The sequence below is a fragment of the Dermacentor silvarum genome, chromosome 8, assembly GCF_013339745.2.
Source record: "Dermacentor silvarum isolate Dsil-2018 chromosome 8, BIME_Dsil_1.4, whole genome shotgun sequence".
Taxonomy (NCBI): Eukaryota; Metazoa; Arthropoda; class Arachnida; order Ixodida; family Ixodidae; genus Dermacentor; species Dermacentor silvarum.
In genome coordinates, this window is record NC_051161.1 from 156,735,781 (window position 1) to 156,762,908 (window position 27,128).

General features: G+C 47.4%; 1 protein-coding gene across 6 annotated transcripts in view; it reads right to left on the reverse strand.

Moving 5' to 3' along the window:
- LOC119461789 (solute carrier family 41 member 1-like) overlaps window positions 1-27,128 on the reverse strand; it is a 299,478-nt gene that overhangs the window by 14,451 nt on the left and 257,899 nt on the right. For all 6 annotated transcript variants that reach the window (XM_049672181.1, XM_049672179.1, XM_037723168.2 and 3 more), the window contains 5 exons: window positions 23,747-23,854; window positions 19,688-19,759; window positions 18,765-18,912; window positions 9,540-9,686; window positions 7,724-7,868 (listed from right to left, as the gene is read on the reverse strand). In XM_049672181.1, coding sequence (XP_049528138.1) covers window positions 7,724-7,868; window positions 9,540-9,686; window positions 18,765-18,912; window positions 19,688-19,759; window positions 23,747-23,854 — 620 coding nt within the window. The remainder of the gene's footprint in view (window positions 1-7,723; window positions 7,869-9,539; window positions 9,687-18,764; window positions 18,913-19,687; window positions 19,760-23,746; window positions 23,855-27,128) is intronic.

Here is a 27,128-nt window from a genome sequence, read left to right on the forward strand (position 1 = left end):
GCCTGATCGCATTGAGTCCGGACAGCATGTCGAGAAGTAGAGAGGCGACGCATAGCGCGATCTTTTCCTATGTTTTTCTATGGGTGGCTTGCTGTCCAGCGCGACACCAAGACTGCAAGCGTGCTGCTATGTAGAAGTTATTTCTTGTGGGCATTCGCTGACGTAACAGGAACGCCATCTCTCTAGGTCGGTGTAGCCGGAGGGTGGAACACCGGGCACGCGACCCCCCCCCCCCCCCCCACACACACACACACACACGCTTTTACAATAAAGACAAAAAAATCTGGCTAACCCGTTGTCTATCTTATTGCTGCTTTGGAAGAACCACGACTGATCAAGGCATTGCCCGTGTTCCAGAGTAAAATGCGTACCTTCATCTTCCCTCGCGACGTCACAGCTGAAAGCTCTCGAGCATTGAGCGTGTGGAAAAGTGAGAGGACACATTTTGCCCGACTCCTGCTACATGGCGTTGCGCATCACAGGGCAATCGCTAAACAATGGTGGGATGGGTATCCACCGGTAGGATATGGACTATTATTTGGATAGGCGTCAGTGTTCGATTTTTAATTTGCCGTGTGGCTTCTTTTATTCGCTTTCGCAAGAACTTGGGCTCTCTCTTCATTGCAACAGTCAAATGTTTGCGACAGCCAAGTGTTTCGAGTGATAATTATACCCGCTCTTCTTTTTTAATGTTAACCAAATTTTAAGAAATCGCCGGCGGCGTATAGCGGCGAATCTACTCATAGAAATAGATCACTTTAAAATGCGAACATTATTAACACTGAAAATTTGACACATTAAGAAATTGCTAATGAACTTTTTAACTAATTACTTTATCGCACATATTGCCACGCGCCTTCAAAGGGGGCTAACGACGTTTATTTATGAGCAGCTGGGGTCTGGAGAAAATGGCGGCGAGAGCTAACCATCGAGCGGGGCGGTTAGCACGCGCACTTCTTTCTTTTTGCGCCTCTGCGCTTTCCCTATTCCCACTACTACAGGTGACATTTCCCCCCTTCCTCGGAAAGAGCATCGCCTCGATGCTCAAGAAGTGGTGTGGGTAAGGGAAAAAACAACAAAAAAAAAAAACAAAAAAAGAAAACACGCTCAATGAAAATGCTCGAGCACAGAACACAGTGATAGCTACAGCAGCGTAGCTAGAAACAGTTCTCTACGTCTCTAGAAACAGAGAGGTAAGCGCATGAGGTGCAAATGGGAGCGTAAAAATCACGAACGCGCAACGTAGGGCTTCATGCGTACGACGTGAACGACGTCAGGGCTAGGTGGTTGTCTACGCCGTGTTTGCGCCGCACTGTCTGGAACGACTTCATAGTTCACGTCACTAATGCGGCGCAGCACTTTGTATGGGCCAAAATACCGGCTGAGCAACTTTTCACAAAGGCCACGGCGGCGAACAGGGGTCCACACCAACACTTAGTCTCCGGGACTGTAGCGCACTTGCCGGTGACGGATGTTATAGCGCCGTGCAACTGAGACTTGCTGCTCACCGATGTGCAGCCGCGCGAGCTGGCGAGCCTCCTCAGCGCGCTGAGCAAACTCTTCGGCGTCAGTAGTTAGGTGCTCGGAGTCGTGGCACGGAAGCATAGCGTCCAGCATCGTCTGTACTTCGCGGCCGTAGACGAGGCGAAATGGTGTGAAGCGCGTTGTTTCTTGTACGGCGGTATTATACGCGAAGGTAACATAAGGCAGGATACGATCCCATGTTTTGTGCTGGACGTCGATGTACATAGAGATCATGTCTGTGATGGTCCTGTTTAGTCGCTCCGTAAGGCCGTTGGACTGCGGATGGTAAGCGGTCGTCTTTCGATGCCTGGTGTTGCTTAGTTGAAAAATTTCGTCCATGAGCTGTGCCGTGAACGCCGTTCCTCTGTCTGTGATAACAATGGATGGGGCACCATGGCGCAAGACAATGTGACACATGAAGAACTGCGCTACCTCAGAAGCCGTGGCTCGTGGGAGCGCCTCTGTCTCAGCATAGCGGGTTAAATAGTCAGTGGCGACAATCACCCACTTGTTGCCGTCGGTTGATAGAGGAAACGGCCCGAGAATGTCCAAGCCGACTTGGTTGAATGGCTTATGAGGTGGTTCGATGGGTTGCAATAACCCGGCGGGCTTCAGGGGTGGTGACTTTCTCCGCTGACATTCACGACAGCCTTTAACATACTGTTTGACGCTTGCCGACAGCCCGGGCCAGTAATACATCTCGCGCACTCTAGCAAGCGTTCGTGAGGAGCCGAGGTGGCCAGATGTAGGCTGGTCGTGGCAAGCGAAAAGAATATCGTCCCGCAAGTCCTTGGGGACTACTAGGAGGTAGGCTCGGTCATTCGGGCGGGCGTTCTTCTTGTACAGCACATGGTCTCGTAGACAGAAGGACGTCAAGACGCGACGTAGATGGCGTGGTATGGCTGTTTGACGGCCCTCTAAGTGGTCGATTAGAGGTCGAATTTCAGCGTCGTCACGCTGCCATCTGACCAAGTCCGACGTAGTGAGGGCGCCCAGGAAGCCGTCGTCGTCCTCTGACTGTCGACTGACAGATTCGGCGGGAGCACGCGACAACGTGTCGGCGTCTTCGTGCTTGCGGCCAGACTTATAAACTATAGTGACGTCAAATTCCTGTAGCCGCAAGCTCCACCGTGCCAGTCGTCCTGAAGGATCGCGTATGTTCGCCAACCAACATAGAGCATGGTGGTCTGTCACCACTTTGAAGGGGCGGCCGTAGAGATAAGGGCGAAACTTCGTGATCGCCCAGACGACCGCGAGACACTCTTTTTCTGTAGTAGAGTAGTTCGCCTCGGCACGGGACAGCGAGCGGCTAGCATAAGCAATTACTCTTTCAATGCCGTCTTGACGTTGGACGAGTACTGCGCCAAGGCCGATGTTACTGGCGTCAGTATGCACCTCGGTGTCAGCCTCTTCGTCGAAATGTGCCAGGACGGGTGCTGACTGCATGCGTTGTCGTAGGTCAGCGAAGGCCGTCTGTTGCTCATGCGTCCAGGTAAATGGCGTGTCATCCCTGGTAAGGCGAGTCAGGGGTTCCGCAATCTTTGAGAAGTTGTCAATGAAGCGGCGATAATACGCACACAAGCCCAGGAAGCGTCGGACGGCCTTCTTGTCGGCAGGAGGAGGAAAAGCTGCTACAGCGGCAAGTTTTTCGAGATCGGGTCGAACTCCTTTGGCGCTGACGACGTGTCCAAGAAACTTGAGCTCTTCATAACCGAAGTGGCACTTTTCTGGTTTAAGCGTGAGATCAGCCGATCGGAGCGCTTCTAGCACATGCCGCAGGCGATGAAGATGTTGCTCAAATGTTTCAGAAAAGACAACTACGTCGTCAAGATACACAAGGCAAGTCTGCCACTTCAATCCAGCGAGGACAGTATCCATCATTCGCTGGAAAGTAGCTGGGGCTGAGCACAAACCGAAAGGGAGCACTCGAAATTCGTAAAGGCCGTCGGGAGTCACAAAGGCAGTTTTCTCGCGGTCTCGTTCGTCTACCTCGATCTGCCAGTATCCACTTTTCAAGTCGAGTGACGAAAAGTACTGGGCACGCCGCAGTCGATCTAACGAGTCGTCGATACGTGGCAGTGGGTACACGTCCTTTTTAGTTACGTTGTTGAGCTTCCGGTAGTCGACGCAAAAGCGTAGCGTTCCGTCTTTCTTTTTGACAAGAACGACCGGAGACGACCATGAGCTGTTGGAAGGTTCGATCACGCCGTCTTCAAGCATCTCTTGTACTTGCGTACGAATCGCTTCGCGTTCCTTTGCCGACACGCGGTAGGGCTGCTGGCGTATCGGACGTGCGTCGTCGCATGTGATGATCCTGTGCCTTGTAACTGAAGTCTGGCGCACCTTAGACGAGCTTGCGAAGCATGCGCTGAATTCAAGCAAGAGCGCGTGCAGTGCTGCCTGTTTGTCTTGAGACAACTCTGAATTAATGTCGACGTTGCCCAGTGCCTTGTCAGCCATCCTCACTGGTTCAGGGGCAAAACATTCAGCAACGTGTTCTATTTCTTCGGCAAACGCTATGGAAGTACCGCGGAAAAGGTGTCGATGCTCGTTACTAAAGTTGGTGACTAGCAACTTAGATCGGCCATCACGAAGCTGTAGCACACTTCTGGCCGCACAAACACCTTGCGTCAGTAGATACGCTAAGTTACTTTCTGCGACCACTCCACCTTCGCGCAATCCACCGCACATCACTTCGACTAGAACACTGGCTCGTGGAGGAAGCGTAACACTTTCGGCGGAAACACGTAGCGCGTCGGCACGTCGTTTGTCGGCGTTTGTGTCGATTGCTTGGTCGGCTGAGAACGTGACTACACCTCCCCGTAAGTCAATAACAGCGCCGTATTCCTGCAGGAAGTCAACTCCGAGAATGACGTCGCGGGAGCATTCTCGTAAGACAAGGCAACTCGCCACGAATGTCGATCCTCGAATCCGAACTCTTGTCGTGCAGGTTCCCAGTGGAGTAACGACGTGACCACCAGCCGTACGAATCTGCGAACCATGCCAAGGTGTAATTACTTTCTTCAGAAACGTCGCCATCTTCCCGCTTAATATAGAATAGTCCGCTCCGGTATCCACTAAAGCGCTAACCGCATAACCGTCAATCACCACAGGTATGTCGAGCGAAAGCCGGTCATTCCGTTCAGCTGCAGTTGATGTCGGTCCGGTACCCTTCGTTACTCGCGTCGATCGGAGGTCTTCAGCGCGTCGACTGCCAGTGGCCTCGCCCCCAAAGGTCGCTGGAGTTAGTTTTCCCGGCGGGGACTTGGCGACCGTCTGCTCGAATACCGCTGAAGCGATGGAGAAAATCGCCTTGGCGACGGCGAGCGCGACTGCCGCCCGGTAGGCGGTGGCATGCGTTGCTGAGCGAGATAATCTTCAATGTCCCGAGGTCGTTGGCCCTGTCGGGGTGGTGGCGAGTAGGCGGAAAAGCCCCGCAACCCAAGGCGTCGGTATGGGCACTGGCGGTACAAATGATCTGCCTCACCACAGTGGAAGCACAGAGGACGGCGATCCGGAGTGCGCCAAACATCTGACTTCCGAGGGGACATGCCTCGATCGTCGGCGTAATGTACTGGTTGCTCCTGCGGAAGCACAATCGGAGGAGCGGCATGGTGAAACGGTGGAGGCGTGCGTCGTTCCTCGATGTACGGCACCGGTGGGGCTGGTGGAAGTGCAACCGGATGAGCGGCCTGGACAAACAGCGGCGGGGACGAAGCAGGCTGTCTCAACACTTCTGCGTAGGTCGCACGGTGGTGTACAGAAGGTACAGGCGCGGTGTTAGCAAAAGGAAAGTTGGACCGGAGCGCTTGGTTCACTTCATCTTTTACAACACTCGCAATGGAGCTCACCGTGGCTTGTGGCGTGCCATAAACCTTCATTAGTTCTTCGCGCACAACGGTGCGGATGAGTTCGCGAAGGTTGTCATTATTGTTTCCAATGGCCGTCAAAATGTCAGTACTCGCATTCACTTGCCGATCATAAAAGTTCGAGCGATGCTGAAGAATCTTTTCCATACTTACAGCCTCGGCTAAAAATTCGGCGACAGTCTTGGGAGGATTGCGCACCAGACCAGCGAAGAGTTGCTCCTTCACCCCTCGCATCAGGTGACGCAGCTTCTTGTCCTCGGTCATTCCAGGGTCTGCTCGTCTGAAGAGGCGCGTCATATCTTCGACGAACGCAGTAACGCTTTCGTTGGGAAGCTGGACTCGGGCCTGGATTGCTCGTTCGGCTCGTTCGCGGCGATCGGGACTGGCGTAGGTGTCTAGTAGCTGACGACGGAAGTCGCGCCACGACGTCAGTTGCTCCTCACGGTTTTGAAACCATGTACGCGCGCCGTCCTCCAGGCAAAAGTAGACATTCCTACGTTTAGTCGCGTCATCCCATTCGTTGCATTCGGCCACGCGCTCGAAGTCGGCCATCCAGTCTTCAACGTCTTCGAAGACGTCGCCATGGAACGACTTCGGCACCAGTGGATTTTGAAGCGTATACCGATTCGTCACTGAACGTTCCATACCGGTTGGGGTAGTCTGAAGCACTGCGGTGTCTTCAGTATCTTCAGGAGGCAGTCCCCGGATCCTGCGGCTGGTCCGATGGACGGGAGTATCGACTAACACAGGGCTGGTGCTTCCGCTCCCAGGAGGAGTCTGCGGCATGAGTGAGAAGTACCCAGCACCTCCACCATTTTGCCACGCGCCTTCAAAGGGGGCTAACGACGTTTATTTATGAGCAGCTGGGCTCTGGAGAAAATGGCGGCGAGAGCTAACCATCGAGCGGGGTGGTTAGCACGCGCACTTCGTTCTTCTTGCGCCTCTGCGCTTGCCCTATTCCCACTACTACAGGTGACAATATTGAAATGCACGAAATGAAGCGAGTGATTTCAAAAGGCATTAGAATGAATTTTGAATCTAACACTAATGTTGAGATAAGCGCTGTAAAACTTGCGGCAAACATGCTCTGTTTTTCTATTTACTTTTTTTATCAAAACGCCTTTTTGCGCAACCAGGCTATAAAAAATTAGTTTTTTTGTATCTGACCTAATTTTTGTATCGTATCATTTCGCAGTACATTTTTCATTGTCATAGTACACCTCAATACTCATTGCCATAATCTAATTACATGTAGATCTTACGCATTTTACAGGAATACCGATGCATTTCGCCGCAAACTTTGAAAGCGCATATATCGAAACTGATGTCATCCTCAGAATATGTGCCAAGCAGATTTAACTTTCGAAGTCACCGGCTAAAGTTCGCGAATGGCAATATGTTTCTTAAAGTATTTAGCTTAAAAGTTTATTAGCGAAAGGTCGTTAATTGGTGAAATATTTATTTCGGTTTTTTTCGTGCGAATAATGTCCGCCTCTGAGAGAAACTCAGCTTAAGAAGTAGATTGTGTTAAATATACCAGGGGTTAATTTTAGAAATTCCGCTAACAATAAAACTACTACAAATATGAAAAATCAAACTTGACAAATATATTTGGAAGAACGAGATGAATATTTACACGTTGCTAAATACGGGAAAACTTGTGACAATCACACGCATTATAAATGTTATGTTTGGACTTTTTAAAAATGATTATTTCCGGGTCGCGAGTAAATACTGGAGCAGGTTCCACGCGCCGCAAAATTCCACCTCGGTGCTATATTTGAAAGCATAGGAGCCAACTGCCTAGCCGTGATATCAATTCACACTTGGCGCTTCTTTTTACGCAACAATTTTACGTTCCCGGACGCGCACATCGCGTTTACTATACACAAATTTGGGCAGCTGGATCAGTGCGGGAAGCAAAGGCTTCACGCTCTGGCATGGGTGTTTGCAAGTGCAATTATTTGCGCTCAGTGATAATGTGGGGGGAACCAGTCCCGCGCCCTTCCCCACCACGCGTCTAATACCAATGCACCGAGGCACAGGAAATCGGTCTGGTCTCGTAATGTTTTGCATACAGGTGGTCAAAAGTACATCCGATGACATTGCTGCCTGAAGCGGTTCATCTTAGCTGGCTGTCCTGTCGAACCGCAGTCAGATACATGTATCGAACTTGCTTTGAGCTTTGTCTTTACCGCGCTGCGAAGCATCACGGCTGCTACAAATAACTAGCCGAATTTTTTTGCCAACTTGGAGACACATGGAGCAATAAAATGGAGACGTAAAATGCGTTGTATGACAAAGAAAGCACTTATGGTAATAAGGCGCACCTGGATACCATCACGGCGGCCAGTATTGGAGGCCATCCGACCTTGAGCACGGAGCGCGTGTTTTCGTGTTTGAAGGCCAAGAAGAACCACAGAGGCAGCAGCAGGAGGCTGAGCACCACCACGCCCGGAGTCATTAGCGGGGAGTCTGAAACGAAAGAGATTGTAACCATTGACGAGAGGTAAGCGAATCAATAAATAATGGTCAATTGGCAGCGTTGACACGTTAGTATATTGTGCAGACATTGCGGGAACGTATATCTAATCTGTAATAAATGCATACGACCGCAGGCTTTGCTTCATTTCTGCGTAAACATATCCGGGAGAAATCGTGCGTATATGCACACATTATTTGTAATATGCGGAGGCACATACACGAAAGCGTGGGTTGCCCAAAGGATTACGCGGATATGAATGGAAATGCCAGCACGTAAGACGGAGCAACGTAGCAGTTCTGATTATGACGACACTGCGGCGTGAATGCCGGTGAGATGAAGAAGCTCTCCCATACATATTTGTAGCTTAATATATAAACTGTGGAAACCACAGAGGCTGCCGAAGACAGTGAATGAGGGAAGAAATGTTCACAAGTGCGCAGCATTCCGCTTCAATGCGTCACTCTTTTTTAAGAATACGTAGAGAAATTAAACGAAAACACCTTTTTTGCCAGTTTCGTAAATAATAATAAGGCACAGTCAACAGTAAAAGTGATTGGTATGCGGTAGATTGTATTTATAAAACGGGAGGGAAAGTGGGAAGCAATAAAGAGGGAAAAGCCGCTCTGTGGATACTTGGGAGTAATGCTTCGACAACGCTGTTCTGGGTGAGACGCTTATTAGGCGATGACCTCCGTTTCCGACTTGCCTATTTCGCTTAAAAAGACACGGTGTATCCTGAATGCCACCTTGCAAAACGGTCACTTCACGTACTCAATTCCTTTCACAAAGCAAATTAAGAAGTTCACGAAGATGTGTAGTATTATATGCGACATTTGCATTATGAAAACGTGAACTCATGCATTTTTTTTTCTTGCTGACTGCCTGAAAGGCGCAAACACATGCAATGCATACAATGCATGTGTTTGCGCCCTTAGGCGGTCATTAGGATATACCTACTCACCCGGCCAACAGCTAGTTCTGCTAGACTTCATTTTTGTCTTACGTTTGTTCTGGCCAAACGTTTCAACGCGAACGGCTTGAAACACTGTCGAAGACAGGCATGTAGTGAAGTAGGGTCAAATGAGTTTGTCGTAATTGCCCTCTTGCACTGGTGCCGTTTACTTTTATTCTAAACTTTACTTAAGTTGTGCAGCGCACCATGCGCGCACAATTACAATGGCCAACTTTATTGTAATTAGTGATCGCCCTGCATGAATCGCTGTCAGCTCTCGTGGTGCACAAATATTACAGCATTTTTCCATCCAACTTGATACCAGAACAAATGAAAGTGAGAGAAGTGTGCGATGGTTTCATTGTTAGCATTCGATCACCTCACTCAAAAATGTACCCTTCTGCTTAATGTTAACATTTGTTTTGAATCAAGTGCCCGGCTTTTCTCAGTCCTGGCGGGACAGTCACAGGGGCATGGGATAGGTGGAATGCTCTCGAGTAATATGCGCATAGGCAGCCATCGGGTGTTTAAAATTATGCACAGAGTATTATGCTGTTTCCTGACAGGCGCAATTATGCCGCTTGAAAAAGGCCTACGCCTAACCCATGCCAACACCTGCTCCAGTATACATATTATCGGCGGCCAGCCAGGGCAGTCACACACTCGGCCAGCGAGCGCTGGCGGTTGACGCGAATCACCTGGTGTTCACCTTTCCAGATGAGCAGCCTCGAGCTGATGGTGGACAGCAACGTGAGCGTCGTCAGGTCGCCCAGCGAGGCGGCGATGGGCGCCGCCACGTTGTCCGGGTTCAGGCCGCACCGCCGCGCCACCAGCACCACGGTCGTCATGAACGCACCTGCACACACGCATGCTTCCTGTATGAGCCGCATTCACACGGTGGACCGGAAGCAGTAGGCAGCACGAGCCTCACGTGGCTGCGAGTGGTCTCTGCCTGAGCTCGTCCAATGCATACGGCGAGATGGTAGTGCAGCAGAAAACTCTGACACGGATAGCACACATCAGCCCGTGTGTGTTATTTCCTCCTGTTCACGTCAGTGGCAGGTACGCTTAGGCGAGTACGATGTGAGCCGGCAGGTTCACAGAGCGTGATTTCGCCGAATAGGAAAAAAAATGGAAAAAAAAAAATAAAGAAAAACATGAATGTCCTCAGTCGCCCTAATAATACGTAAGAGATCTAAGTAAGTCTAGGTTCGTTCGTTTAGGCGATTCTGTTAGGCATATCCTCTAAAGGAATACCTCAAAAAAAAAAAAAAAAAAAAAAAAAACCGACCACAGTATTTACTTTTGTAGGCAAGTTTGTAAGTGCGCCTCCATCGGAGAGACGGTAGACACAAAAAAGGCACCAATTCTAGAAATAAATCAAATTAAAACTAGGAAATAGAAGAAAAAAATAGACATTTGTTTTGATTTCTAAATAAATAACTTAAGGAAGCACTTACAGCACAAATGATTTATTCCAGCTAGTAAAAATACAAGGCTCAACCATTTTATGGAGATGTTCCGTGTCTCGAGTACGGTAATACAATATACTTACATGTATACCCTCTAAAGATAGGATTTTTTAGAGAGGATCGACAGAAATAAAGAGTAACGAACACAGCGCACCAGCAAACCAAATAAAAGAAAGTAAATAAACACTTCCCTATTATTGGGAAAGCTCCAATAGATACGCTCAAAATATTTTCCAGAGCAACAAGGGTAATCCAGGAACACTAAAGAAACGGACTCCATCTCGGTCGAACCAGAAGGCCAGAAGAGAGGAAAAAAAACAATCACGAGTCAAAAATACGATAATCACTGAATAATAAAATAATGGCAGCTGAATTTCTTGCCCGCTTTCTTGGCTGTGGCTGGTCGGATAGTAGCTGGCTGGGCCGGTAGTTCGTAGCAATGCGTTATGCTTTATTCTATACTAGTCTTATCATCGACCGCTCACGGCCGGCTGATCCCGGCTGAGCCACGATATTAACGGTGAGCGCACCGTCGCTCTGACCACTGACCAAGCGCGAAAAGGCATTAGCATCGAAAAGGCATCGCTACTAAACACCGGCCCTGGATAGTGACATTTGTGATTATGCATCTGTCAGCGAAAGCTCGGTGACTTCGTCGTATTGGACTGGCAAGCACTGCTGGTTGTAGTGAAATAAGCTGCGGAGCGGATAGACGCGATGGCGCCTCTCATGATTGCTACACCCCGTGAAAGAGCGTGTAGAGTAGCTTGCTCAATTCCACACTATTCAAGTGACCTTTTTTTGTACTCCAAACGCTTTTATTCGGTTATAAGCGACATTTTTTTTCAAATGTAGATCACTTTTGTTAGTTTGCGGATTGATAATTCGAATTTACGAGAGATTATGCACGCACGCAAGAACATCGCATGCCCAAGAGACAAGCCTCATGTTTGTCAAAAAAGGGCCACTGCAGGAAAAATGAAACGAAAATAAAAAAAAATTGTTGACAGCTTTCCTCAGTGTCCGCCACTTTGAACAATAAACTCCTACATCCAATTTTCTGCAAACTTGATCACATCTGTATTTAGATTACCAAGAAAATTTTCGCCTACAAAATTTAAAAAAACATGTGTTTTTTTTTGGCCCGCATGGTATGCGATGACAAAGCCGCCGTAATTTAGTTAAGTTACGCTCTGCAGCTTGGGTATAGCACCGTGCGTCTGGAAGGCGTTGTTGTGCACTCAACAACGTCGTCTTGACGTCGTCTGCACATTCCTCGCACAGCTACAGCGACACGAAGGACAAGGCCGGATCGGAAACCTTGCCTAAGGAAAAGATTGCTCGATTGGAAAACTACTGCTGAGGACGACTGGCGAGGTCCCATCGTTGCCGTCTTGCGTGTTTCCAGGGCGAGGGAAGGTCACTGAACGCTAGCTCTCGAAGCGAGCTGCAGTAGGATGGATGAATGGACGCTATTAGCGTCCTCTTAGAAACAGGGCGGTGGGTCGCGCCACCAAGCTCTTGTTTCTACTTATCTTATAACACCCCCCCCCCCCCCCCACACACACACACACATACACATTCGCGGGCATCTTTCACGCTCGGAAAAATCACTTTTATGTAGCACGTATTGAGAAACATAAAGCTGTATCGGGAAGGCTTCAAAATTAATCCGGAGCCCTCCACTACGGCGTGCCTCATAATCAGAACTGGTTTTCGCAGGTAAAACCCCAGAAAGACGAATTTTCTTATTCATAATTTCTTAGTCTCTCGTCATTACACTTAGGAGCTCACTCTAGCGGCCATCGTCATCTTGCTAGACTCACTATATTCCCACTCTGTTTGGCCATTTGCCAAGTTCTTTCTCTACTCCTGTGACAATATTTGTTATTTGTTCAGCGTTCAAACTTGAACTGGCCATTCTTCGCTCCTTGCTCTCTTTCCAACTACATATCCCATTTTCAAAATCATACGTTTATGGTCAATCCCTATCACGCCATACCGTCCCTCGTCAATGACCATTTTTCTCAACTTATCCTAAATACCTTCTATAATCAGACATTAATCAATGGTCGATTGCCCATTTCCGCCTTCCCATGTGGCCTGGCCATCACATTTAGGTGTTCACTATAACGAGGTTACGTTGCTCACATCCTTTCTGGGGTTTTACGTGTCAGAACCAGTTCTGATTATGAGGCACGCCGTAGTGGACGGCTCCGGATTAATTTTGGCCACCTGGGGTTCTTTAACGTGCACTACAACACAAGCACACGGGCGTTTTTTACGTTGCTCACAGAGATCTAGCATTAACTTCCCGTTGTTGGTACAACCTTGTAGATCCCGTATGTGGGCATTCATGTCACCCAACAGGATAATTTCGTCCTCATTCCCTCACTCTTTGTCCCTCACTCTTGACTTATAGAAAATCAGACATGTATAATATAAACAGTACGGTTGTTAGTTAACTGGATAAAAGAATACCTAACTTTAAGAATACAGAAAGTTGTGCTTAATGGCAAAACATCCCGTGAAGTTGATGTGTTCTCTGGCATGCCCCAAGGATAAGTCATAGGACCACTTTTGTTTCTCATCTATATAAATGATATTTGCTCCGGAATTTCATCGCAAATCAGGCTATTTGCCGATGATTGTGTTTTGTACAGGACCATTCATACTACCCATGAGTGTAATGTTTTACGAAATGACCTGTACAAGATAAATGAGTGGTGCAACAAGTGGCACATGCTCATTAACTCGAAAAAAAAAGCCGTTCATATGGGTTTTTCGAGGACAAGAACAACTCATGACTTTTGTTACTCTTTAAACTCAGCCACGATATTAACGGTTCAGGAGCGCAAACGTCTCGGCGTTTATTTCACACCTGTTCTTTTTTGGAGCCGTCACATTGATCATATCACAACTAAAGCATGCCGCGTTCTGGGCTTCCTACCCAGAAATGCAAAAAAGTTGCCGCTGGAGACAAAGGTAACATTGTACAAATCAAATGTCCGATCTGTTTTGGATTATGCTTGTGCTGTGTAGGATCCGTGGTCGGCACGTGACGTGAACAGTTTAGAAAGAATTCAAAGCATAGCCGCTCGTTTTGTTAGTTCAAATTACGCCAGGAATTTCAGTGTTTCAAGAGCAAAAGAAAGCCTCGGTTGGGAACCACTGTAGCAACGCAGGAAATATGTCACAATGAAACTCTTTCGCAACGTATTCCATTCTCGGACAGGTATAGACCCCGGGAAATATTTTTCCAAGCCTGATTACATTTCTCAACGGCTGGACCAAGAAAATAAGGTTAAAGAAATAGCCTGCAAAACTGAAGCGTTTAAAATTTCATTTTTTCCCAGAACCATAAGCCAATGGAACAAGTTACCATCCGATGTCGCAACAATTCTCTCAAACGATGTATTTTCAAACTCTATACGCTCACTGAAGTAAGATAGTGTTTCTTTGTGTATGTGCGACTATGAAAGTGTTCCGGGTACATGTTTTGTTTTGCCTGCTTTATTGATTGGTTCTTTGTTTCCTTCTTCCCTCCCGCTGTAACGCCTACTGGCGCTGTGGGTAGTGTGATAAATGAATGAATAAAAAAATTCATAATCTCCGCACTTAGGCATTCCACTAACTCTTGATTCTTTGCTTTGCAATTTTTACCCGTTCATAAGTACGTCACTCCCAGCAAAGTTTTCTTTCCACTGACTGTGCCTGACAGCCAAAGATGCTTTTGACACTTTGAATTTACTCTTTCCCATTTGGCCCCCTGATGTATGAACCTTCCGACGCTCCCTCCCTTTCTGTCCAATTTTGTTCGGTTGCACCCTTCCCAAACGTAACTCTCAATCATTGGTGGCTCTTCTAAGCCTCTAAGGTGCGTTTATGTAACGGCATACACGCCTATTTGTTCTCTATTTAACTGCTCCTCAATCTCTAACCACTTTTCCTTTCTTCTGCTGCCCTGCATGTTTATGTAACCTATTGCATAGCAAGCTCTTTTCTTTCTCGTTTTTTCTGTTGTTGCCGGTGATGCTAGTCTGAGGTTCCCCTAAGCGACCTTATTCATTACTATTTACCCTGGCCTCCTGAGCGCACGTGGGCCCCCAAAAAAGCAGTTGCACGACCCGCAAGGCGCCAGCCCACTTCACGTCCGAGCCTGTGATCGTCTTTTTGAAAACCACGATACCTTCTCACTTCCCTGTTGACTTCCATAACCTCGAAACCTTTCTCTCGGCTCACTTTCCAAATCGCCTCATTAGTTGGCGCAACTGCTCTTTGTACGTTAATGCCACGCACAGGTACCCTCGGCACCGTGCATACCACAATCTGCACCCGAGGGGACATCTAGCGTAAGTCGTCTACACCCTTCGTCAAACGCTGGGCTAGTACCGCCCCTTTCCTGTTCAGCACATCATTTAGGCCGCCAGCTATTATAACAAGGTTGCGTGCCTGCTCATTCTTCGCGAGCTTTTCTCTAGCTCGCTCCATGACATCGCCCAATGACCGCCCGGGAAACGTCCTTACGGCTATTCTTTCGTCGCCTTTCACCCGCTTCACAATTGCCTCTGAGCACCTAGACATATTTGAGTTACCGGCGATTATGACCTTTTCACTCTCCCCTACTGACGAGGCTTCAACTTGCTTCACTTTGTCATCCTTTCCTGCGTGATTCGGATTTGACACGGGGAACTGACCCCAGCATTCCTGCGTTCCCTTTGCCGTAGCTTCAAGCTAGGTGACCCTCCTTCCAGCTGCTCAACCTGCATGTTCCACGCATTCTACGCGCTTTGTCGGCCCTTCTTCTCCTGTCATGCCGGGAGCTGACGTTTCGCCGTCACTGCCATTTTCGTTTGTGATGGCGGCCCTGTTCAGTTTTTCCTCAGCTGCTTGGAGTCTTTCTTCTACCGCCTTCCGTGCATCACACTCCATACTGAGTTGCAATTGCAAGACCAGCAAGTCGCCAGCACACTTCTCGTCCAAGCCTGTGATTGAAGTGGATTCAGTCTCTTTGAAAACCACCATATCTTCTCACTTCCCTGTGGACTTCCACAACCTCGAAACCTTTCTCTAGGCTCACTTTCCAAATCGCTTCGTAATCGACATTTCTCAGCTCTGCGATCCGTTTCACAAGCTCATCCTGGACATCCTCCATTTTCTTTAGCCTAGCCTAGCATCGACATCACAGCCTCCCGATTGACTCAATTTCCTCGCTATTCTCCTCGTCTACCTTGGAGGACCCCCCGCACGCTGCACGCTTTACCGCCTTTCTTGCCTTATGTTCAGGGGTGGGACTGCCCAATGTCATTTCGGAGCAATTCTTGGAGCAAGTAAAACTGCGATTTTGAATAGTTTAGTGCAGACAAAATAGCATTTTGGAGCAGCGTGGAGCAGACTAAATTCATTTTGGAGTAATTATGAGCAAATTAAATTTTGTTTTGAAGCAGTTTGGAAAGCAACCGAATCTGAATTTTGGTGGAATAATGGAAATGGCAGCACACTTGGAAACTACGACGAAACACATAATAAACCAACACGATGCGCATACTAGAATCGCACGTTGTAGTTATGGCCTACAAGAATATGGAAGAGTGGGTCGAGTGGTTGCACGGCGTATGCATTTCTGTAAAGCCGAAAACGTCGATGGCACTACGATCGAACTACATATATATTACCGCGCCGACGCTCATGGTGATAGCGGAAAATGTTCTCAAATTATGGAGTCCAATCGACGCGGTAAAATAGATAGCCCAGATAGCCGCCGCAAACTTTGGGTTGGTATAACGCAAAACTATTCCAAACTGCTTTTATTGCGATAGTAATTACATGGACACTCCAGGTGCATTTTTGCCGTCGCCGTGATGCTCCGTATAAAGTCCAAGGGCGATAACACCGTGGCCGCACGCCGTATGTGCGAGTGAAAGCATGCGAGGGGAGCCGACGATCGCGGCTCAATCTGGCGCGTGCGAGGGTGGAAAGGGGAGAGCAAACGCGCCGTCTCTGTCGCGAGAAAGGCCGTGGGGAGATGAGGGGGGAGGGGGCGCTGTGCTCCGGCAGCAACTCTGTATGTCGCGACCAGGCGCAAGGGGAACTCACGATCGCTGCTCTATCTCGCACGCGAAAGGGAGGAAAGCGCGGAGGCATCACGGGAGGCACGGGGGGCGGCTTCTACTCCACCAATAACTGCGTAGTTTGCGCGGCCGCGCGTGCCGTAACTTGAAAGAGATCTGCAGACGGCTCATATGCCTTTGTGCGTGCTATCTTCTCGCCGCTCAGTTTGCGTTGAACCGATAGACAGCACGAAGGTCACTTCGCTTGCTGCTGCTGCTGTCGCGCTTGCTCACGCCAGCAGCAGCTAGCGTTCGCGGACACAGAGTGTGATGTGTTCATGTTTGCTTGTGCGCGCTGACACCATGCTTGCTACACAAATTCGGTTAGTAAGCCAATGTTTCCACGTTTATAGGGCCGATAAAACTACTATACTTCCTATAGCTGCCTACTAATTTTCTAACGCAATCGATGCTTTGCTTTCGATCGAAACTGTGACTTTTTATTCCAAATCCGCCATAAGTCCCTGCTAAATGAAAATGGGTGAGGCCTCGCCCATATGATCGTAAACACAGACTAGAATAGCTTTAGGTTATACTGGCCCTGGGGACAGAGACGCCCGCCCGCTGCGGCGCGTGCCTCCCTAACATCTCGTTCGCTCGCAGCGCCCTCAGCCTACTTTTCGTTGTTTTGCGCCTCAGCTAGGGAGCGCCGCGCCGCTCGGCCATATTCTAGTACACTCTAAATACAGCCGCCCTGGCCGTTCCGACAGCAGCGACAACAGCCGGGAGTGGCCGTGCGCGCTCCGGCCACTTGCCGGAAGTGCCGAAAATCCAGTTTCATGAGCGCGAAAACAAGAGAAACTGTGCAGGAAGCGCCGTCGGCGGTGTGCGGAATGTGCACGGCTGTACTCTTTTTCGGACAACGAATCCGCTCACTGATCGCGGCTACTGCCGGAGCACACATGCCGAACCCGTTCTGGCGCAGTGTGGCGCAATTTCGGTCAATTTTCTGTGTCTGGCGCAGGAATTAGCGTTTGTATCAAAATGGCGCAACTGGCGCAGGAGTTCCACTCCTGTATGTTGCACTTAACTTTCCCTAATGCTATCACCTAACCTTTCGCAGCACGTACCTACAAGCAAAGACCAATACGTACACAACCTAAATCCTTAAACTGCTACAAATTATTTATCTGCGCTGATTTAAAAAACAATAAATGTCGAACAGACTTAAGGTATGACAAGCGTTCGCACGTGTTCAAGCACGCAGCCATGCTCTGACTGTCCTACGAAAGGAATATGCCTGATACACGCACACTAAAAACACTAATGGCTAATAGTCTTGCCAATTCCCACCTACAATTTAAAGGTTAAAAAGACTTAACGGCCAATACGGTCGCATGTGTTGAAATACATGACACGAAAGGACGCTGACTGTCCTACAAACCAAATATACCGTGTACAGTAGCACTGACCATTGGGCGAGTTGGTACGGATGCATGGCTTCAGAATGGCGCAACAAGGAATACGAAAAGACGGTGTTCGTGTGTTTTTTCGTCTTTTCGTATTCCTTGTTGCGCCGTTTTGAAGCCATGCATACCGTATACACACACGCACACACGAAAAAGAAGGAAAGAAAGAACGAATAGCTGATAGCCTTGCCGCTTCCAACCTACTATATAAAGACAAAAAAAGCAGCAAGTCTAAAAACAAGCAATCTGAAAGCATGCACAAAATAACTTTTGTTTTCGTCGCCGCCCTGGAAAAACAGGTCCGTCCGCACAAACATCCTCTCACTCCCGCTTGGCAGAGCAGGTGCACCCCGGGAGACGCCAGTGCCACACCGAGAAAGGCCGAAGCCCATATAGCACCAATAAAGTTGTCGTATCGTTCTGATTTAATCGAGTTGGCCGTGCGTCGTCGGTGCTTCGTCAATGCTAAACCATGGACAGATTGCTAGAGCGCTTCAACAAAGACATTTTCAGTGCGCCTGACGGTAAACTCAATGAATTGTTGTCAAACCTTTTGTGTTACATACCGTTTGGCGATAGATATATATTGATGAAGGTCTCGCAGAGTATTCTGCTTAGACTTTATGTAAATGTCTGTCTAGAGCGAGCCCCGACCTTATACATAATATCACCGTGCATACCACAGTAATCGCTTGTGCTCGCGGTGATACATCTGTGAATTGCTGACAGATTTGACCCTCGAGATGACATTTTCAACATCGCGACCACTGTGCTTTGAATGGCAGTTCTCTTTTCTGAGCACCAGATTTCCCAATAAGAAAGCTAGAACCTTAACAGTTTTGACAGTGTTTGCTTCTTGACCGTCACTGTGACGTGACGTTGACGCGGACGCAGTGTTGCGTACACCAGCGCAGCAGACAGGAGCAACAGTGGACGTACTCACCAAGTACCATGCTGGCCACGTTGGCAGCGGCCAGTCCGCAGGCGCAAAGCATGCAAGCGTAGAGCGGAGTGATGCCGCTACCGTGGCGCGCCAAGCCTTTGGCCAGGGCCAGCCCGCACGCCACCAGCGCCACCACCGTCGACTGGCACTGCATGAGTGCACGAAACAAGAAAAACAAGACAAGATATTATCTGTACTGAAATGTGCAACATTGGTTGGGATTGTGGTCTAACGGCATCTCGTCAACGAAAATAGAAGAACGCCTCTAGAGTGAGACGGAGCGCGGTGTGTACTATCAAAACATATTACGCTAAAATTTTGGTTGTCTCTACAAAAGCATCCGAAGCTGTGCTTAAAACATGAACTTTGGCTTAAAACGTCTTCCGAGATTTCTCGCATTGGTATTGTTGCAGCGAATCCGACACCAGCAATTTGTTATACGTCAATGGTCAGTTTAATATGCCGTCATACTAACAGCGACTGAATGTGGGCCAGTTAGAAAGTACGTCATTTGATTTTCTAGCGTACAACGATGACGTTTGAGTGCTATGAAAGGAAAAAAAGGACACGCACAGATGTTTGCTCATGTCCTTTATTGTCTTAGTCTATCATCACAAGGTAAATCTTTTTAGGTGTGGAAGATAGTTTCATACCACAGCTGCTAAACAAGGCGTCTTCAAAGAGACCGACAATTGCAGCATTTCTGCTAGTAAAAAGCATTATTTTAGCAGCTTCCGTACCTGAGATAACGCCTTGATGATCATTGATCAACCATAGCAGATCGACGTTAATCCACATCTGCTGCCCATTTTTAAACGCTGGTGGCACAAGGTGTGAATTTACTGGCTAAACTATTTAAGTTTTATTTACCTTATGTGTATCCCATTTGCGCAATTGCATCAAGCAATCTGTGAGAAACGCACCTGTAAGAGAGCCATGTTGGCAGCTGCTTGTCGAAGCTGGCTTTTTATCGTATTGAGCCGGTCCAGGTTAACCTGCAAAAGAAGATGCAATAGTTGTAAGCAGAATACCAAATAAAAAAGCTCTTGTCTGCGGTTCATTGATTCTACAAGCTGTCTGGCATGCGCCCACAGGTAAATACTGACGTCGCCGTGTTTTTCTTCGCCAGGCTTGAAGATGGCTGTGTGGATCTGAAAGAATAGCGCACATAGCCTTCGTTCAGCGGAGATCGCACAATCGTAATGTGTAAGCCCATACATGAAGGCAAAGACAAGTTCTGCGTTAGGTTGCAGGCATTGAACTTAACACTGAAAGCATACAGATACACTACGTATTGTCAAATAAAGAGAACCATCAACATTTGACATGAAATGCATCGTAGCAGCTGCGGTGACTACGATGGTTATGTTTGCGTAGATCTGAACATATTATCGCGGTCATCAAAATTTACAGGGGCCGTATGAGCTATGACTCAGTGCCATGTCGTAACACGACGCCTGGTGTTGCATTTACTTTTGATTCGCTGTTTTGAGATTTACTCTGATTGCTGTCAGCTTCGTGCGTCACGCAAAGGGTTGAAACTAGAACAAGGCTGGTGAATATTCGAGTATTAGCATGCCCGTATACTGGAGAATAACACCATGCTGGTGGCGCCATTATATCGTGGCGCAGAGTTTATCCAGAGGACACACAGCTACTATTGCAGTTATACTCTGTTTAGCTGTTGGTTTTAAGCGTCCGCCTCTCCGGCGTAATCGTTAACCCGCAGGTCGAACTTTATTTTCGTTCGACGCAAGAATGTTTCAATAACGCGCCTCTGGCGATCTGCAGGTGCCTTGGGCCTAGTGAGCGCGACAGTGTTCTGGGAACAACTCGAGCGGAGTGGGACCGCACCTTCGCACTATTAAAAGTGCAACCCCAAATCTAGAGCAATGAGTGCCCGGCATTTGATTCAAATAAGCTTCTGAAGAAGCGCAGTGATATCATTAATAATTAATTACTTCTACGCACTTTCTTTTGGGACATAAAGTTTTCGATTTATTTTGGCCACAAGTAATTCATGACTGTCCGAAGGGTGGTTTCTTTATTTTTACTGGTTCATTCGTTTGAACTGCACTATCTTCGCAATCAGCCAGCGAAAACGGCCAGGTACACGCCAAGAACTGTGTTTACTCGAACAAGAATACTTCGCATTAAAAAAAGAGCGTCGAATTATCGTAATTGGGCTGGAGACATTAGCCAGGGGAGACTGCAGCAATTGGTGCTAAGACCTCGCGCTAAACATTTTCCCCATGCACGGTTTCGCATAAAATATTCTTCAAGTGTGCCTACTTGTACAAAATAAACACGGTGCGTAGATGCGCAAATTATACGTTCGTGGATAACACAAGAGAAAAGGTATTGAGTAAGACAGCCACACTCGTCCTCCGGAGATGCAAGTGTGTCATGGTAGCGTGCCTAATTACCGGCATCCATATGACCCGGCTGCGTAATTGTAGGCTATCACCTTTCTCGTTCCACGTAGCACGCTTAACTGACTGCGCTCGTACATAAATAATGCTTTACATTGGGAGCAAGCAAGTCCTGCCTTGTGTGCGTGCATGAATGTGCTTGAGTGCGTGCGTTTGTGTTTGACGTTAGTATAAGGTCTGATGTGACCTTGCAGACCCAGCTGCCATCACACCGCCCGCGTGTCTCTGTCCGGAAAAAAAAAAAAAAAACTGCTAGTCGAGCTAGTTGCCTCGATCATTGCGGGAAGCGGAACCGCACGCTGTACTAGACTGCCCGAAAGCTGGCAATAACCTGTCTGTCTGTGTAAGGGGAACGTAGCAATTTAATGCGACGTGTAGGGGCAAGGCGGATGTACGTGACAGGCGCGGCTTGCTCTTATTTTTTCGGGTTTGCTTCAAGCCGGTTGTCCTCTACAATATATAGTAAATGCTACACTATCTTTCTGATCCTTCCTGGTTGTACGTAGTCGAGAACTGGAATTATTCTGGTGTTTCCGTGATGGGCCTTTCGCTGGGGCAGCACAGCTTTAGATTCGCTCTGCGAGAAGTTGCACGGCAACGCCATGCACGCGAGGAAAAAAAAAAAAAAAACTCCAAGGAAACGGCACGCTGTACAGCAGCTGTCCAAATAGCCTGCTGCTGCGTCCTGAAAACACCGACAGCTTTTTTTTCTGTTTTTTACTACTTCGCAGACTGAGCCTCGTAGGCCGAAGGCGTGACAGGTGCGCCGCGCCGACTACAGGTCTGCCCCAAACAGGTCGCGTTAGAAGCTACACTTTTCCTTGAACAAATTTCTACAACTAAACGAAAGCATAGCCTTCGCGGATCGTGCGGCCAGTCCACACGTGGACGAGCTGCTCTCAGAGCGTGCCCTCGTTTTTTTTTTTTTCACTGAATGACTTATGGCGCAAATGCGCCATGTCAGGGAAATGCAACGGCTTTTGGAATGGCGGAAGAGTTCACTTGCGACCCTCTACTAAAGGACCCTTGTGGACCAATAAAAAAGAAATGGCGTACTATCATACAAACTAAACGCAAGTTTACTTTCCGTTCGAGGAATCACGCAGCCACAAAAGCAGTTTGTTCTGGGACTCGGCGTCTTCCCTCATGCATAAATGCATGCTCTATAGTTCAGCGAAATAAATAAACTTGGGAACAGCAAAGGAAGCATTAAATCAGACGCGAAATGTGACATCCGTGGTAAAGCTAGGGGCCAAATTAACACGATTTTGTGCGTTGAATATGTCCCGCGTGCAATTCCTGTATACCCTGCGCAAGTGCTTCAGTTATTCCTTGCTTTTGCATAACTTGTCAACTTTGTTTTTGCCTATAACTGTTACACTTTGTCTTAAGTTGTAGTTAACCCATTATGAATATTTTTGTGCTTGTATGTAACGACATTGATATCATCATCATCATCAGCCTATATTTATGTCCACTGCAGGATGAAGGCCTCTCCCTGTGATCTCCAATTACGCGCTAGCTGATTCCAACTTGCGCCTGCTAATTTCCTAACTTCATCACTCCACCTAGTTTTCTGCCGTCCTCGACTGCGCTTCCCTTCTCTTAGTATCCATTCTGTAGCTCTAATGGTCCATCGGTTATCCATCCTACGCATTAGATGTCCTGCCCAGCTGCACTTTTCCCGCCTAATGTCAACTAGAATATCGGCTATCCCCGTTTCCACACCGCTCTCTTCCTGTCCCTCAATATTACCTTAACCTTAACCGAGAAAGTGCAAGAGTGGAGTTGAAGATGAATATGCAGAAGACAAAGATAATGTTCAATAGCCTGGCAAGGGAACAAGAATTCAGGATCGCCTGTCAGCCTCTAGAATCTGTAAAGGAATATGTTTATCTAGGTCAATTACTCACAGGGGACCCTGATCATGAGAAAGAAATTTACAGAAGAATAAAATTAGGTTGGAGTGCATACGGCAGACATTACCAAATCCTGACTGGGAGATTACCACCGTCGTTGAAAAGAAAAGTGTACAATTATTGCATTCTACCGGTGTTAACATATGGGGCAGAAACTTGGAGGTTAACAAAGAAGCTCGAGAACAAGTTAAGGACCGCACAAAAAGCGATGCAACGAAAAATCTTAGGACTAACGTTAATGCATTGATATAATGCATCCAAACTATCCCATTGTTAGGAAACCAGATACATTTCCAACAACTTTTCTGGTAATATAATAGACATCACATGAGTATCAATTTTAATAATCGGCGCATTCAAAGTGTGTGTTACGTGGGCCTATTTGCTACGTTCATTCTTGCATCAGTCCATTACTAGCGACTGGCTAAGGTTCCAGCAATCGCTGCCTGTGCAGCGAAAAAAATAAAAACAATGTAGAGAGTTCTCAATGCTGAAATTGCTCCTTGTGCTGATTATTTTTCCTTTGCTGACTGCTTGTCACCGTACTGGCGCACGCAACGTAGTTCGACAGAGCGTCACCGACGTCACCCGAGCACGACTGCGAACGCCACCTCGCGAGTGCGCTACGTACTTGTGTGCTCATTCGTGCCACCAGAGTCATCTCGAGGTTTCCGTTGAGGCCCAGCAGAGGGGGGATCAGTACGAACAGCTCCCGGTACGCCGCGTACACTGGCCAGCCCTGCAATACACATGCACACGCTGATGAGCTTTACTTTCACTGGTGCTCTGCTGAGCTGAAAGATACGCGAGAAACAAACGTGAAAGATAGAGCCAGACGCCTCAGTGCGATGGCTTCATTTCTCCGGATCAACAGTGACGCACACACGGCACAGTACTTGGAGTGGACAAGCCCTGGGTTCCACGACATGAACGATTTTGTCCTTTGGTACAGGGACACAAAACAGGAAAAAAACGAGTCGAGCTGCATTAGTCAAACAATCTTCTACAGCACAAAAAAATAAAAAAAAAAACGTCGCAGTTTCGCCCGAAAGGCGAAGCAACGATTGTGATAGCAAATTATTAGACAGCTATACGAAGTAAGGATAGTATTTTTATCGGCCGTGTAAAGTTGTAAACATTCGCTTACTCACAGAATTAGCCAGTATGGTGTCACGCGTGCACGAGCAAGCATAAACGCATCTGACTCGATGACCGCGGATCCACTCGTCAAAATGCTGGCGTGAGGAAGCTTGGCAGCAGCAGTGAGCGAGTTGGCCTTCGTGCTGCCTCTCGCTTCAACGCGAACTAAGCGGCGAAAACACAGCGCACACGAAGCTGTCAGCACTTAAGCGCACTCTGTCCCCATCGCAGATCGCTGTCAAGATAGGGCCCGCGCGGCCACGTCATACGCAGCCAGCGCGCGGGCCAGGATTTAGTTTAACTAAATGTAATTCTTGCATTTTACACACCAAAACCGCGATATGATTACGGGCACGCTGCCGTAGAGAACTCCGGAACTCTTTTGACCGCCTAGGGTTCTTTAACGTGCACCCGATGCGCGGCACACGGGTGGTCTTGCATGTCGACCCCATGGAAATGCGGCCGCCGTGGCCGGGATTCGATCCCGCGACCTCGTGCTTAGCAGCGCAGTGCCAAAGCCTGTAAGCCACCACGGCGGACACAGCTTCACTTATTATTCCAATTTAGTGTCCTATTAACTTTCGTATGTTTGACCCGTGCACTTAAAATAAGCCTGCAAGTCTACCCATTGCAGGAATTACTTGTACGTATGAGCAGATTGTACTTTCAGTTCTCGCACGGATGTCTCAATGAATCAATTAATCAATCAATCAATCAATCAACAAATCACGCACTCAACCTATCATTTACCGTGCCCAGGAACAACCATAATGTATGCGTGCTGGGGAACGCATACATAAAAAAACAAGAAAACTGCAGAGGATAATAAGGCAAAAAGAACAATCAATAAAAAGAACAATTTGAAAAGAAGAGTACACATACAACAAGGTGCAAGGTGAATACAGAATAAATAGGAGTAGAAGCTCACTTGAACAACATGTCAAACTATGACATAACAACGCAAATCTCGGAAAAGAACAGTGACAGTGGGTTATGAAAAATACTGAGATTGTGAAAATAGCCGTTGTAAAGACTCATTATTCTGTGAACGGTTGAGTTTTGATGGGGACATGCAGAACATGGAAAAGTCTATGCTTTCTGCTGACCTTGCATGGAGTACGAAACATGATACAACTGAGTACGGATCAGGTGAGGTTACCGTGAAGGAATTTGAAAAGAAACAAAGTCATCGCAATAACGTCGGCAGCGAAGTAAGGGCAACGAAAATAATCCAACAGTGCTAAAACAAGGTCCAGTGTCCGTATGAGCGAAGCGGTGATGATATACGGTTAGAAACGTTTTCGGACCCGATCTATATTGTCACTGTTGGATCTATAAGTGCTATTCCAGACGACCGACGCGGATTCCAGTTGTGGAAGACAGGTTGTTGCGTACAACTTGCGGAACGATGTATGGGAATTGTATTCAATCGATAGTCTGCAAACAAAACCATGAGAGCGCATACTCCGCATTTCAACGCGTTTAGTGTGAGCATAAAAGTGTAATGTGTCGAAAAGTACACCGAGATCATTGACCTCACAGACCTTACACAATGGTATAGAATCTAATGAATACGAAAAAGAAATACGCGTTGTTTTGCGTGTGAAAGTCATGAATGTGACCTTAGGAGCATTCAAGGTGAGGTTATTATCTTTGCACCATTCAGAAAAAAGAAAACAACTCAGACTGCAGGATGTGACAGCCATCAGAAGTATAAATGTCCTTTGAAATATTGATGCCAGCGGCATGAAAACGAACGAAAAATTCTGAATAGCGGAAAGAACGTCTTTAATAAATAAAAAAGGAGTGATCCTAATACTGATTCTTGAGGGACGCTACTTGTTGCCATGTATACATGAATGTCGACGTTTGGCAATTGACGTTGACATAAAGTTAAATTATGGGGCCTTACGTGCCAAAACTACGATCCGATTATGAGGCACGCCGGGGGACTCTGGATAACTAGGGCCACTGGGGGTTCCTTAACGTGCACCTAAATTCAAGTACACGGGTGTTTTTGCATTTAGCCTCCATCGAAATGCGGCCGCCGTGGCCCGGATTTGATCCCGCGACCTCGTGCTCCGCAGCCCAACATTATAGCCACTAAGCAGCCACGGCGGGTGACGTCGACATAATTAATATTAGTAGTAGTAATCAGTGGCGTAGCCAGAAATTTTGTTCTGGGGGGGCTCAAGCTTGCAGCGCGGCCTACTCCTTATAGAAGTTGTCGAGGCATCAAATACATGAATAATAACTGCATTGCCATTGCCAATGCCATTGTATATTAGATGCTGCAAACGAATTATTGAACGCTACGCACTGTGAAGACAAGTAAAATATATATTTTTTCCTAAAACAATATGTTCGTATGTCCCAAAAATTGTGGCAGAAATAGCTGATATCAATGCTTCCGTTTTTTTTTGTCTATTTAATAAGGAAAGAACATATCACACGGACATTAGAACTATATCAGTTCGAAACGAGCAAAGCAGTGAATGCAGCTGATATGAAAAACGTAAAGGCCATAAAATGAACAAGTTGAGGACAAATATTTTGATGAATCTCTGTCATTCAAAAACCTTGTTTACATTTTTGTACATATGCAAGGGCCAGTGAAAAACATCAATGACGCTGTCCTTCGTTGCAATGGATTGCGCAGGAGCAGCTGTTAGCGGTCGTATATTCTAATTGCACCGAAATTATAGTCGCAACAGTGAGTACATATAAAAAGCAGGAGTTCTGCAAAATGTACATTAGAAATGCGAACATAGAATGGAATATACAAATGCGAAGATAAAGGGCAAGAAAGTGTCGCTGGAAACCAAGTTCACTGCTTGTATACACAAAACCTCGCAACAAGATATTTAAATATA